Genomic DNA, 15,442 nt, shown 5'->3' on the forward strand with positions numbered 1-15,442 from the left:
GGAAAGAAAGAAAGAAAGAGAAAGGAAGGAAGGAAGGATGGAAGGAAGAAAGTGGGCAGGTAAGCAAGCAAGCAGGAAATTTTTCTTAAAGCCTATGGTCATAACCCTAAGTGGAGGAAGCTACTATTTTTTATTTATTTATTTATTTTTTGCTAAATGGATATATTATGCCCACCAAATTGTCCTTTAAATATTTATGTTTATGCCAATATATCAGTGCTACTCTCACTTTTGGTTAGAGAAGATTCTGTTTTCAGATGGTGGTGACCACTGGGAAAACTCAAAACTCAGCAAAGTTCTGAGAAGTGACAGTGGAGTGTTCAACACCAAGTGAGACATCTCTATCACATCCTCCGGAGGCTCAGTGACCATTGTGGAAGAGGCAGCAGGAAGAACCTAAGAGACAAAAGGGAAGCAGTGCTTTGCAATACTGTCTTCCAGACACAAAGTGACCTCATGGTCATGACCTCACAGTGGTTGATGCTACCTACACAAGACCTGCATGACAGGAGGGGAAAATGATGACATCAACATAGAAGAGAGACCAGTTGGAAAGAGGGATTCAGTGGAGGAGGGCCTGGGAGGTGGGAAGGAGAAGGTAATAGGAGATGATTGCGATCATGGTATTGTCTGTACGTATGGATGTCGTCCACAAAACTTAAAATATAAAATAAATTAATTTTTAAAACAACTCACCAAGCCTACTTTGTGGAGGTATGCAAAATCATTGTACAGTGGCTGATTCTTTAGCTTAATTTCATTTTTCTTCCTTCATAAAGAATACATTGGGCTGGAGAGATTGTAGTGGTTAAAGGCAACTTGCTTGCAGAGCCTGATAGCCCAGGGATCTATTTCTCAGTATCCATGTAAAGCCCGATGTAAAAAGTGGCTCACGTGTCTGGATTTTGTTTGCAGTAGCAGGAGGCCCTGGAGCACCCAATTGTTTCTCTCTCTCTCTTTCTCTCTCTCTCTCTTTCTCTCCCTCTCTGTGTATCTCAAATAAATAAATATATTTTAAAAGAATGTTTTAATTTTCCAAAGTCCATTGGAAAGGTAACAGTGATAAAACTTCATGTTGTTAAAGCTGGTTTTTTTATTTAATTTTTTTTTATTAGTTTTCTATTCAGCAAATACAGGCAGTTTGGTACCATTATTAGGCTCATCCATGACCTACCCCCTCCCCATTGGCCCCTCCTTGTTGAGGTGTATGGGTCATGCCTTGTGGAGTTAGCCCACAGTTATTGGTACGATAAATGTCTCTGCATATCCTGACCCAACATGTGGCTCTGACATTCTTTCCGCCCCCTCTTCTGCAAAATTTCCCTGAGCCATGTTGGGTTTAAAGCTGTTTTATATCTCAGAACAATTCATTCATTTCCTTCCTTCTTTCTTCCCTTTCTCCCTCCCTTCCTTCCTTTGCTGGAGACTGATCCCAGAGCCTCACACAATGCTAAACACACACTACCACTAGCCTACATACAGTTCTCATCTAGAACAATTTCTAACTAGACTTGAAAAATAGCCTTGGGCTAGGCGTGGTGGCACATGCCTTTATTTCCAGCACTAGGGAGGCAGATGGAGGAGGATCACCGTGAGTTCGAGGCCACCCTGAGACTACATAGTGAATTCCAGCTCAGCTTGAACTAGAGTGAAACCCTACCTTGAAAAACTAGAAAAAAAAAGTCTTGATTCTATTTAAGTAAATTAGGGTTTATTAATGTGAAGAATTTCACATAAATTTGATACTTTTAAAACATATTTCATATATACAAGAGAGATACTATGGGTGCACCAGGGTCTTTTGGCACTAAAAATGAACTCCAGACCCATGCTCCACTTTGTGCATCTAGATTGATGTAGGTGCTGGGGCATTGAACCATGGGCAGGCAGGCATTGCAAACAAGTGCCTTTAAGTGCTGAGCCATCTTCCCAGCCGAAACGTGATACGTGTGTCCATCATGAACTTACTGTTGTTACATGGAGCTTTTAGAACAGGCTGGGTTCTCTCTGGGAAAGGAGTGGACTGTTGGTGCTTTCTACTGTGGTTTTTAATTTAGAATTTCTGCTTAGTTCTTTTCAGCATCAATTTCCTTGCTGTTTTGTTTGTTTGTTTTCCCAGCTTTTCGAGGTAGGGTCTCACTTCTAGCCCAGGCTGACCTGGAATTCACTATGTAGTCTCAGGGTGGCCTTGAACTCAAGGCGATCCTCCTACCTAGCCTCCCACCAAGTGCTGGGATTAAAGATGTGTGCCACCACGCCCAGCTAGTTCGTGCATGTTTTTATATTTTTCCTCCAAATTGCTGATTATGTCATCCACTTCCACTATGGTAACTTTCACTTAGGTCCTGAGTTGATTTTGTGATTCCCCCCCCCCCCCCAGGTCACTAATTGGCTTCCTTACTTCCTTCATGTGCTCATTTAAATCCTCTTTGTAGATACTGATCCTTTTTCAAAGGTGGCACTTCAGCTGTCTCTTTGTCTTTGTTTCCCAGGACCGAGAAGCGGCCACCTTCGAAGGGTGACGCACGGAGCACTGTCCGTGTTTGTTGGCTTCCTCTGTTGTGGTCTGCACATCGGTTGGGATGCAGATGCCCACGGGTTCTCTTTTTCCCCCTTCCTGATGTTCTGGTTTGCTTGTTTTATTTTATGTGCGTCTTACTCGTGTGTTATTTGGGCTTGGATCTGGGCTGGGCGGAGGCGGAGGAGCTCGCTGTGGTAACCAACAACCAGCGTAATGGGCCACGGCAGTCCCCGCGCCAGCTGCGGGAAAAGACATTTGCGCACTCCTTGCGCACTCCGTTGGGTTCCTGCGCGGTGCAGAGACGGCATCACTACGGTCCAGATCTGTGGAGGAAAATGTACTTTATAGTTTTCTTAAGGCTTAGAGTGGCGATATTAAGTAGTGAGGCGAGGAGGGAATGAGAGCGGGAGAAAGAGAGGGTAAAGTAATAATGAGAAGGAAAGTATATTGGTCAGAGGTATGAAAAGCAGCAGAAGGAGCGGGAAAGATGGCTGAATGGTCAAAGATAGTTTGCAAAACCTGATGGGCCAGGTTCAATTCCCCAGTACCCAGGTAAAGCCAGATGCACACACAAAGTGGCGCATGCATCTGGAGTTCCTGTGGTGGTTTGATTCAGGTGTCCCCCATAAACTTAGGTGTTGTGGATGCTAGCTCCCCAGCTGATGGATATTTGGGAATTAATGCCTCCTGGAGGGAGTGTATTGTTGGGGGCGGGCTTATGGGTATTATGGCCAGTTTACCCTTGCCAGTGTTTGGGCACACCCTCCTGTTGCTGTGGTCCACCTTATGTTGGCCAGGAGGTGATGTCCACCCTCTGCTCATGCCACCATTTTCCCCTGCCATCGTGGAGCTTCCCCTTGAGCCTGTAAGCCAAAATAAATCTCTTTTTCCCAGAAACTTCTCTCGGTTGGGTGATTTCTAACAGCAATGCGAACCTGACTGCAACAGTTCCTTTGCAGTGGCTGGAGGCCCTGGTGAGCGCCTGCTCATTCTCTCTATCTGCCCCTTCTCCCACCTCAAATAAATAAAAATATTTTTATTTATTTATTATTTATTTGAGACAGAGAAAAAGACAGAGAGAGAAAGAGAGAGAGAGAGAGAGGGAAGGAGGGAGAGAATGGGCGAGGAAGGGTCTCCAGCCACTGCAGACGAACTCCAGATGCATGTGCCACCATGTTCATCTGGCTTATGTGGGACCTGGAGATTCGAACCTGGGTCCTTAGGCTTTGCAGGCAAGGCTAAGCCATCTCTCCAGCCCAAATAAAAATATTCTTAAAAAGACAAAAGTAGTAGAGAAAATGTTATAGTCTGTGCTACTTAGGGTCTGAAACTCTCAGCAGATACTGTGCCACGTTCCAAGTTCTGCTGTGCTCTTCCGGTGTTCCGGGTCATTTCCTCCTCCAGGCAATGGCAGGGTAAGGAAATGATTGGCACTGAAGAAGTCTCAACTTCATATTCCTGAGCCCCCTTTTCTGGTTCTGTATCCACAGTTTGCTGTGTTCCACTTTCTTCACTGGGCACCTTGAAATCAGCTCCCTACATGAGATTCCAGCAGTATGAACTCTCTCTCTCCCTGGCTCTCACTTCATTACCAACAGGCAAGACCAAGCAGACTGAATGTTAGGGATGGAAGACAAGACATAGACAAAACATTAGACACATATAAAGAAAAAAACTAACGAACATGATCAGGATGTCCAAGAAGTCAGGTATGTTTAAGAGACCACATGTAAGAATCCATGAGTAGAAGAAGCTGAGATAAAAGTATGAAGGCTGGGCTGGAGAGATGGGTTAGCTGTTAAGGCACATGCCTGCGAAGCCTAAGGACCCTGGTTTGTCTGCAGTGGGTGGAGGCCCTGGTGTGCCCATTCTCACTCTCTCTCCCCTTTCTCTGTCTCTAATAAAAAATAAAATAAAATCTTTCAAAAAAAAAAAGTCCAAAGTCTTAGATAATGTCTTAGATAAAGTCTTAGATGGTTCAGTGAAGTTAGGGCCTAGAATCTCCCAAGCCTAGAGAAAGAAATGGACCAACAAATGCAAAACGTGATTTGTTTGTTTGTTTTGTTGTTTGGGTTGTCTTTTGTGTATATGGTTTTATTTTATTTTATTTTATTTTATTTTATTTTATTTTATTTTATTTTATTTTATTTTATTTTAGTGACAAGGTCTCACTCTGTAGCTTAAATTGACTTGGACTCACTCTGTAGCCCAAGTTGGCCTGAAACTTCCAGTGATCCTCCTGCCTTAGCCTCTCCTAAGTGTGCTATTAAAAGTGTGGCCCACTACACCCACTTTACAGAAGGTATTTTGAACCCCGAATAGACATGAACAGAGAAAAACTTCATGACACATTGTATTCCAGATGTAAAAAATACAAAGAAACAATACTAAAAGCTGTAAGGGAAAAGGCCAATTCACACAAAGCAGAAACAGCAAGATCACATCAGAGTGCTTGTCAACACAGAATGATATATACCAAGTGCCAAAAGTGAAAAACTAAGCCAGGCGTGGTGGTGCACACCTTTAATCCCAGCACTAGGGAGGCAGAGGTAGGAGGATCGAGCACCATGAGTTTGAGGCCACCCTGAGAATACATAGTGAATTTCAGGTCAGCCTGGGCTAGAGTGAGATGACTACCTCAGGAAGAGAAAGAAGGAAGGAAGGAAAGAAAGGAAGGAAGGAAGGAAAGAAGGAAGAAAGGAAAGAAGGAAAGAAAACTGCAGACCAGTCCCCTTGATGACACAGGCACAAACATTCTCAATATAACACTCACAACCTGAATTCAAGAACACATTAAGGAAGCCGGGCGCGGTGGTACACGCCTTTAATCCCAGCACTCAGAAGGCAGAGGTAGGAGGATTGCCTTGAGTTCGAGGCCACCCTGAGACTACATAGTGAATTCCAGGTCAGCCTTGGCTAGAATGAGACCCTACCTCAAAAAAAAAAAAAAAAAAAAAAAAAGAATACATTAAGGACATCACACATCTAGTAAAAGCCTATTGCTGAAGATACATCATTTGGCTGCAGGACACTGATTTGGTCATGATGAATAATGTTTTTAAGAAAAATTTTAAAGAATTTTTTTAACTTCAAAGTGAATATAAATTCCAATTAGTTTTCTCTGCAAAGCAAGGTCTGTCTTACTCTAGCCCAGGCTGACCTGAAACTCACAGTGATCCTCCTACTTAGCCTCCTAAGTGCTGGGATTGATGGAGTGAGCCATCACACCTGGTAATGTATAATGGTGGGTATTTTTTTCTATTTTACTTTTTTTTTTAACATCCTGTATGTACACAATGGACCCTGATTATAATCCCTTCCCAGAACACTCTTAGCCATCAAAACATGCAAATCTAGGGGGCAGGAGAGATGTCTTAGTACTTTTGCCTGTGAAGCCAAAGGACCCAGGTTCGATTCTCCAGGACCCACATAAGCCAGATGCACAAGGGTCACATGCATCTGGAGTTCGTTTGCAGTGGCTAGAGGGCCTGGCATGCCCATTCTCTCTCTCTCCTTATAAATAAATAATTAAAATTTAAAAATGCAAATTTAAACTCCTTTGAGATTCCATCTCCATTCAGAAGGATATCCTTAAGAAAATAAGTGACAGGCTGGAGAGATGGCTCAGTAGTTAAGGCGCTTGCCTGCAAAGCCTAATGACCTGGGTTTGATTCCCCTGTCCCCATGTAAGCCAGATGTACAAAGTGACATGCATCTGAAGTTCCTTTGTAGTGGCTAGAGACGCTGGAGTGCCCATTCTTTCCCGCTGTCCCTGTATCTCTCTGCATGCAAATAAATAAATAAAATATTTAAAAAGAAAACAAATGATGAGTGCTGGCTAGGATGTGAAAATAGAAGAGCCCTGACTCTCTGTTGATGAGAGTGTAAACTGGTATAGCCACTGTGGAAATCACTCAAAAGAGTGAAAATACGGAAAACTATCGTAAGACTCAGCTGTACTACTCCTGGGCATATAGATACTCCTAGAGACACTTAGGCATCCTTTTTATTGTTGTTCTATTCATAATAGTAAGGAAATGGAATCAGCTTATATGCCTACCAGGAGATGAATAGATAATGAAAATATGGTACATAAACATAATGGGAGAGTGAAATTAGAACACTTACAGGAAAATGGATAGATCTAGAAAATATCTCAGACTTAGGAAAGCAAATGCCACATGTTCTTTCTCATATGCAAATCCTAGCTTCTACTTTTTCCATATGTGTATAAGTGATGTGGATGTAGATCATAAAAGTAGAAAGGGGACCAGGAGAGGGGAAAAGTTTTCAGTGAGTGGTAAGAGGAGGGTAATAGTGGAAAGGGGACTGTTGGGAAACAAAGGGTACAAGAGGAAGGAGAGATGGAGAGAGAAGGTGGCACTCAGGAGGCAGAGCTAGGAGGATCGCTGAGAATTCAAGGCCAGCCTGATACTACATAGTGGATTCCATTTAAGCCTGGGCTAGAGTGAGATCCTACCTTGGGGAAAAAAGAAAAAAAGAAAAAGAACATATAAAAGTGCCATTATGAAACTACTTGGTATGCTAATTTTTTAATCTTTTTTTCCCCCCCAGAGGGGATTGAGAGAGAAAGAGAGAGAGAATTAGGGTGCTAGGGCGTCCAGCTACTGTAATTACACTCCAGATGTGTGCGACCCCTGTGTGCATGTGTGACATTGAGAACTTGCATAACTGCATCTGGCTTATGTGGGACCTAGAGAGTCGGATGTGAGTCCTTAGGCTTCTCAGGCAATGCTTAACCACTAAGCCATTTCTCCAGCTCACCCCAACCTTTTTATTGACGGTTGATTGGTTTCCATCTTAAGATACAGAGCACAAGCAGAAAATTCTTTTAATTCAGTGTCAGCTAAACAGACTTCACTGACCAGAGAAGTCAATGAGAAATGCTGAGAACGCTTAGAAAAATGGGACGGAAGAGATGGGTTGGTTTGTTTGTTAGAAGTGTTGGGGATGGAATCCAAGGTCCTGCACTTGTTAGCAAGTGTTCAGCCACGAGCCTATATCCACAGCCCAAAAGCATGGTAAATTTAAACTGTGTGCAGAATCTACAGTGAAGGTTGCCAAAAGTCCTATCCAAAAATTCTGGTCACCTACGAAGACTGGTAAATAGGTTCACATTTCAACTGGAGTCATTACTGTCTGCTGCTTTTATTTTATGTGTGTTTAATTTAAAAACCTGCTTAGTTGGGCTGGAGAGATTGCTTAGTGGTTAAGCACTTGCCTGTGAAGCCTAAGGACCCCGTTTTGAGGCTCAATTCCCCAGGACCCATGTTAGCCAGATGCACAAGGGGGCACATGCATCTGGAGTTCATTTGCAGTGGCTGGAGGCCCTGGCGTACCCATTCTCTCTCTCCCTATCTGCCTCTTTATCTCTCTCTCTCTGCCACTCTCAAATAAATAAATAAAAATAAACAAAAACATTAAGGAAAAAAAAAAAAAAAAACCTGCTTAGCACCAGGTATGGTGGCGCACACCTTTAATCCCAGCATTCAGGAGGCAGAGGTAGGAGGATCGCCATGAGTTTAAGGCCACCCTGAGACTCCATAGTGAATTCCAGGTCAGCCTGGGTTACAGCAAGACCCTACCTCAAAACAACAACAAACCTGCTTAGCTTTAGAATAATTGTATACAATGTTACAAAAGGCATAATCTACTTATAGCTGATGCTGTATGTGTCCTGTTTCATTCTTTGGTTAACACATTTTTCTTGGAAGTACGCATTTCTCTTTAGTATTTAATTTCTTAAATACTAGAGTTAGTGGAAATTAAAACATTTTAAACAACTATAAATATAAATATCAGCTGGGTGTGGTGGCACATGCCTTTAATTTCAGCATTTGGGAGGCAGAGGTAGAGGACTGTGGCGAGTTTGAGGCCAGCCTGGGACTACAGAGTGAGTTCCAGGTCAGCCTGGGCTAGAGTGAGACCCTACCTCAAAAAAAAAAAATAAATAAAAGATCCAAATGTCATCTCCTGAGTTCTGGTTATATGTATCAAATAAAGAATTATGTTTGGGGGCTGGAAAGATTGCTTAGTGGTTAGGTGCCTGCTTGAGAAGTCTATGGACCCACATTCAATTCTCCAGCTACCACATAAGCCATATGCACATGGTGGTGTATGCACTGGCTAGAGGCCCTGGCATGCCCATTCTCTCTCTCTCCCTCTTTCTCTCTCTAATAAATAAACAAGAATAAAACTTTTAAAAAATTTAAGAAATATGTTTGGGACTGGAGAAAGATGGCTCAGCAGCTAAGGTGCTTACCTGCAAAGTCTAAGGACCCAGGTTTGATTCAGCAGTACCCATGTAAGCCAGATGTACAAGGTGGCTCGTGCATATGGGGTTTGTTCACAGTGGCTAGAGGCCATGGTACACCCCTTCTCTCTATATCTGCTTCCTCTTCTTCTTCACCTTCTTCTTCTTCTTCCTCCTCCTCTTTTCTCTTCTTTTTTTTGGTTTTCTGAGTTACGGTTTCACTCTAGCCCAGGCTGACCTGGAATTCACTGTGTAGTCTCAGGGTAGCTTCCAACTCATGGAGATTATCCTACCTTCATCTCCCAAGTGTTGGGATTAAAGGCGTGTGCCACCATGCCTGACCCTTTTTTTTTTTTTAAATATTTTTTGTTCATTTTTTATTTATTTATTTGAGAGCAACAGACACAGAGAGAAAGACAGACAGAGGGAGAGGGAGAGAATGGGCGCGCCAGGGCTTCCAGCCACTGCAAACGAACTCCAGACACGTGCGCCCCCTTGTGTATCTGGCTAACGTGGGACCTGGGGAACCGAGCCTCGAACCGGGGTTCTTAGGCTTCACAGGCAAGCGCTTAACCGCTAAGCCATCTCTCCAGCCCCTGACCCTTTTTTTTGTTGAAGGAGGGACTCCCTGGAACTCACTATGCAGTCTCAGGGTGGCCTCAAAGTCACAGCGATCCTCCTACCTCCACCTTCCAAGTGCTGGGATTAAAGGCATGTGCCACCACACTGGGCTTCTATCTGCTTCTTCATTCTCTCTCTCAAATAAATAAATAAATATATTTTTAAAAAAAGAATTACATTTGTCTTATTTCCTTCAGAAAGAATGTTTCAATGATAGCAAAGTACTTTGGAAAGGACTAAAACTATGAAAACAAAAAGACTAGGAGGAGCCGGGCATAGTGGTGCATGCCTCTAATCCCAGCACTCGGAAGAGGCAGAGGTAGGAGGATCGCCATGAGTTTGAGGCCACCCTGAGACTACATAGTGAATTCCAGGTCAGCCTGGACTAGTACAAGACCCTACCGCGAAAAAAAAAAAAAAAAAAAAAAAAAAAAAAAAAAAAAAAAGACCAGGAGGAAAACATAAGGTACCATCAAAACCCTGGGAGCTAAAAGTGCTTGCACCAAAAAATTTTAGGACAAAGTTTCTTAATCTTGCTACCATCAACATTTGGGAACTTTATTTTATTTTATTTTTTGCTATAGTTGACTGTCCCGCGCCGCCATTATAGGATATTAGCCTGTACACACTAAATAAAATACTGGTAGTCCCCCTTTCCCAGTTTGACAACCAAAAATGCCAAGTGTTCCCTGGGAATGTCAAATTACCCCTGGCTGAGAGGCGCTAATTTAAAGATCTTAATGCATCCCTAGGGAAAGCCCACAAACAAACCTATTCTGGCCAAACCCCAGAAAAAACTCCAGAACTAGAAAGACCAGGCAGGAAATAGGAGTCCACTACATCCCCTCTGTTAGAAAGTTGTTCTCTGGAGATGCTGAGGAGTCCTGGCTTGCTGGGATAGTTGAGGGTACATGTTCCATGCACAGTGGATTATGTGAAGCTCTTATGTAGAGAGGGATCCTTGCTTCTTGCTGAACTGAACTCTAAACACATGACCACCCACATGCATGCTTTCCTTGCAAGTGATTGGAGGATTTTTCTGGTAGGAGAGAAGGAAGGAAAGAAGGGTGGAAGGGAAGAAGAGAGGGAGGAAGAAAGACAGAAAGAAAGGAAGGAAGGAAGGGAGAGAAGGAGGCAGGGAGGGAAAGAAAGTGTTGGGTTTGAGGGTTTACAATGGATGACCAAGGCACTTTCTTGGATCTAAGACTTTATTGTAATGGGGAAGAGGGAGAAGTGGTGTAGGGATAGGGGGAGGAAAAGAGAGAAGAGAGAAAGAAAAGGCTACATGAACAAGAGGAGGGCAGAAAACGAGGAAGGTAGCAGGAGAGCTAAAAAGAAAGAATGAAGGTCAGGGAGAGGGTTCTTTATTATATAATTTTTTTTGGTTTATTTTTATTTGTTTATTTGAGAGCGACAGACAGAGAAAGAGGCAGAGAATGAGACCGAGAGAGAATGGGCGTGCCAGGGCTTCCAGCCACTGCAAACCAACTCCAGATGCGTGGGCCCCCTTGTGCATCTGGCTAACGTGGGCTCTGGGGAATCGAGCCTCAAACCAGGGTCCTTAGGCTTCACAGGCGAGCGTTTGACCCCTAAGCCATCTCTTCAGCCCAAGGGAGAGGGTTCTATGGGAGGAGGCCTTACCTCCTCTCGGCCCAGAGGTGTCCTCACTTACCTTACCAGGAGGCAGTCCCGCAGTCCCGGGGTTAGGATGGCCAGGTGGTAGGAGAGAGAGAGAGTGGTAGAGAACTCTGGGACAAAAGAAAGCAAGTGAGGAGAAAGACATAGAGGAAGGGAGGAAGGAAAGCCCAAACTTGAGCAAGCCGCGGAAAGTCACAAGGTCTCCTGTTATTCAAATGCAGTACCTCTGCCCACGACACACACAGAACCCCCTAAAGCTTAATACAACAGACAGGCAGTGAAGCAAAGTGTTTGGACAAAGTCTTTAGTATGAAAAAGAGAAAAAAAAAGAAACTAGAAGGGAGGAGAAACTAGAAGGAAGAAGAAACTTGGAGAAAAGAGAGACACTAAACAAGGGAGCTGAAGGAAGTGTCACACAAGTTATAAAGAACATTTCCCTTCCTAGATCTTGGTTTCTAAATGTCAGTCTCCCATGGGTGGCAGCCAGAGAAACAGTTTATTATGCCGGAAAAGAAAATAAATAGATGGTCCCTGACCGGGCAGGGACTGAAAGAACATCACATTCGATCTCTGATCTCTATCCCTCTCTGCATGGGGGCCTTTGCTCCCCCCCCCACCACCCACTCCAGCAGTTGCATCTGCTTGGCTCAGATGGGTGCATGCTGATGTGGCCTCTCCTGGGGGCAGTGGTGGAGGTGTGGTGGTGGAGAGGAAATGCCTTGTTCTTCACTTCTGTGGATGGGTTAGTTCTTCATGGCCTGCAGAGAGAAGCTACCACTGAATGCTTAGAGCCGGAGGCGCCCCTCTAGCCAGCACATTCCTCGTTGCTTTGGTGAATGGTGCGTACTCTGGATCCTCTCAGGGAACCACACTTGACATCGTGCGTCCACTCCAGCTCGCCCACTTCTCTGAGCTTTGGAATCTCCTGCCCTCACTTTCGTGTGGACCATCCCTCTTCCCTGGCTTCTCGGTGCTATCCCAAGAAGCTGTTCACACACCAACTCCTGGGTGTAAGCTTGGCTTGGATGCTGAAGCCTGTATTCCCTGATACTGGTCCCAATAAACGACAATCCCCTCTTCAATTGTGCTCAGAGAACCTTTTTGTGTACTCTTCTCCCCTGGGGGCTGCGAGTATCTGCAGCTCCCTTGGGTCGGGTCCCTCCTGACTTTAACCCATGGACTGATCTAGCAGCCGAGACAGGAGATTCAGGCCTGATGTAGTCTTCTCTAAGTTGCTGGGACGAACATCCAAACAGTTTATGGGAGGAATAGGTTTCGTTCAAGCTGGCGGATCCGGGGCAAGTTCCATCAATGGTGGAAGGAGCTGGATCCCTTTCATTGACCCAAATAGAGAGAAAACACCAAACAGCCAGAATGCATTCTGCTAGAATTCGAAGATCTGCCCCCAAACACACCTTACTGCTGCACTCCAGGACCCATCTTAGGGGAATAGGTAGTTTTGTAGCAAGGACGCCCTCTGTTTGGCTTTGAGAAGACAGCGCTAGCCTGAATGGGGAAAGGGAAGTGCTGGTAGGGACTCACTCTAGTTCAGGCTGACCAGAACCAACTGGGGCGAAGTGAAATAAAAATGAAACCAAACCTCTATGGTAATAGACTGCTCTTTATTAAAGACCACAGAAGTCCTGAAAAAAACCTCTGTCCCAGGCTGGAGGCTGCAGTGCTTCAGATACCGCTGAACTGGGTCTTTATAGGATCAGGGAGGGGAAAATGTCAGCAAAATGTGGGCCAGAGGAGGCGAAATAGAAACAAGGCCATCTCCCTTGCTGACTTGTTTTTCTTGGTGGTCTGCATAGATCTAAGGTCAAACTTGGCTTTCTTTAGGTTATGGGCTTGTTTTAGTGGTCTTAGGACAGTGATTTCTTGTGTAACAGATGTTCTTTAGCAGGCCCAAGGCCTGGGGAAATATTTACAGTAAAAAGAAAATTTTCCCTGCTCCCAAGCCTTCATCAGGGCCAGCTTGCCCCAACTGCTTCATTAACCCTTCAGAGAGGACCAGTTCTAGCAGCTCAACTCTGTAGGCATCTCAATTCAGATGCCCATATGCTGTTGTTAGGCTGATCTCCTTCATCAACAAAGCCCTGACCAGAAATCAGCCCAGTTTGAGAGATTAGTAACCTTCCTTTCTATTGCTTTCCTTTCTCAGTATTGGCATTTGAAACTAGGGCCTTATACATGCTAGGCAAGTGCTGTACCGCTGAGCGATAGTCCCAAACCCTCTTTTTACCTTTGTGATGTTGTTGCTGGGTTGTTTTGGCTTTGTTTTAAAATATTTATTCATTTGTGACCAGAGACAGAAGAGAGACAGAGAGAATAGGAATGCAAGTTGAGGGATTCGCAAACAAACCCCAGATGCCTGCGCCACTTTGTGTATCTGGCTTTACATGGGCACAGGGGAATCAAACTCATCTTGTTAGGCTTTGCAGGCAAGTGCCTTAACTGCTGAACCATCTCTCCAGCCTCTTTTTTTGTTTGTTTTGTTCTTGTTTTTCGAGGTAGGGTGTAGCTCTAGCTCAGGGTGACCTGAAACTCAACTCTGTAGTCTCCCAAAGGCCTTGAATTCGCAGTGATCCTCTTACCACTGCTTCCTGAGTGCTGGGACTAAAGATATGTGCCACCACGCCTAGCACTGGTTTTGTTTGTTTGTTTGTTTTGGTTTTTTGAGGTAGGGACTCACTCTAGTTCAGGCTGACCTGGAATTAACTATGTAGTCTCAGGGTGGCCCTAAACTCATGCTGTTTTTGGAGACAGGGTCTCATGTAGCCCAGGTTAGGCTCAAATTCAGTATTAGCTGAGGATGACCTTGAACTTTCAATCAAGGTAATACCTTCTAGGGATGTTGGGTTTGTTTTCTCTTGTTGATTAAAGAATTAAAAGGCAGGAAAGGGTTTGAATGAATAAAGTTTATTTCAAAGTAAGAAGTAAAGAAACCAGAGAAGACAGACACCTCTGGAGGAGGGGATTCCAGAGCTGGAAAATCCACCAGCCCCAGTGGGAACAGGACTTTTATCAGATGAGGGAAGCCCATTTCTGAAAGCAGACAGATTGCCCCGTGCTGGGTCCTCAGCAAGCAGACCCAGAGACAGAGACTGGCACACAGAGGGTGACCTGTGGGAGGGAAGAGAGGCAAGGAAAGAGGATGGGGCAGAGGAGGAATCTGCCCAGAACAAAAACCAGTGCTGCTGGGCATGGTGGCACATGCCTTTAATCCCAGCACTCAGGAAGCAGAGATTGAGGTGGAGGCCACCCGAAGACTACATAGTGAATTCCAGATCAGTCTGGACTACAGTGAGACCCTACTCTGAAAAAGAAACAAACAACAAAAAAGAAATTGTTCAAATATGCCAGGCATGGTGGCCCATACCTGTAATTGCAGTGAAGGAGAATAGGAGGGAACTTTCTATAGGCAGTAGAGACCCGAGGTCATGCCACCTTGCTTGCTTTGGCAGGACTAGAACCCATGTCCGACCCAGTTTCACCCAAGATGGCTGCAAGCAGCACTTCTAGCAACAGCTTTCTGCTTCTTCACGCACGTGCAGGTGGCTCCCCCCACTCCCCGTGAGTCAGTCTCCTGAGCCCACCAGCCAATCGCATCTCTCCCACACCTGAGTCTCATGACGAAGTTCAAGCTAATTAGATGTTAAATCCATGGATGGGCCTGGCACATGTGTGCAACTTCCTCTCTTGGGCTGACTTCACTCTCCTGGTCTCTGCTTCTTGACCCCCACTGGGAAGCCTGGCTTGGTTTGGGGTGTTTTCTTTCTTTGCTTCATGTATGATCTCTAATTTCTGAGTCCTTCAACATCTCTTAATCCTCTCTGATCTCTTACTTATTTGAAAGAAAGAAGGAGAATGGGCACACCAGGACCTCTAGCCACTGCAAATGAATTCCAGATGCATGCACCGCCATGTGCATCTGCCTTACATGGGTTCTGGGGAATCAAACCTGGGTTGTTAGGCTTTGTAGGCAAGTGCATTAACCACTATGCCATCTCTCCAGCCCTTCTCTGATCACTTATGAGGGGGATGTTTTGACTTGGGCTCTCCTGCTGTGCTGTCCACATATGCATTGTGTGTCTCCAGACTTTTCTCTATGTGAGGGAGACTTCTTCCACTTCCCCTCCTTCTTCACAGCCAGGTTGGGAAGGGTGAACACCCCCTTTTGGCTTGGACTTCCTGCTAGCCCTCCCTCTGGATCTTAACTCTCCCTCATAAATCAACCTTGTAATTCTTATTACCCTTCTCTGAGTTTATGATTTCAATTCTCTGCTAATAAGGACCCAAGAGTTGGGGTCCATGGGCCTGGGAATCCCTCCCTGGACCCCAAATCCTGCGTCATCAGCACTTGGGAGGTGGAAGTAGGAGCACAA

At 44.8% G+C, this 15,442-nt stretch overlaps 1 protein-coding gene across 1 annotated transcript in view; it reads right to left on the reverse strand.

The window, feature by feature from the left end:
• Positions 1-2,249: 2,249 nt before the first annotated feature.
• Positions 2,250-15,442, reverse strand: part of Qrsl1 (glutaminyl-tRNA amidotransferase subunit QRSL1) — a 68,496-nt gene continuing 55,303 nt past the window's right edge. Inside the window, exon 11 of the mRNA XM_045154903.1 lies at positions 2,250-2,844. Within this exon, the coding sequence (XP_045010838.1) occupies positions 2,645-2,844 (200 nt within the window). The 3' untranslated portion in view covers positions 2,250-2,644. The remainder of the gene's footprint in view (positions 2,845-15,442) is intronic.

The sequence above is a fragment of the Jaculus jaculus genome, chromosome 7 (assembly GCF_020740685.1).
Source record: "Jaculus jaculus isolate mJacJac1 chromosome 7, mJacJac1.mat.Y.cur, whole genome shotgun sequence".
Lineage (NCBI taxonomy): Eukaryota > Metazoa > Chordata > Mammalia > Rodentia > Dipodidae > Jaculus > Jaculus jaculus.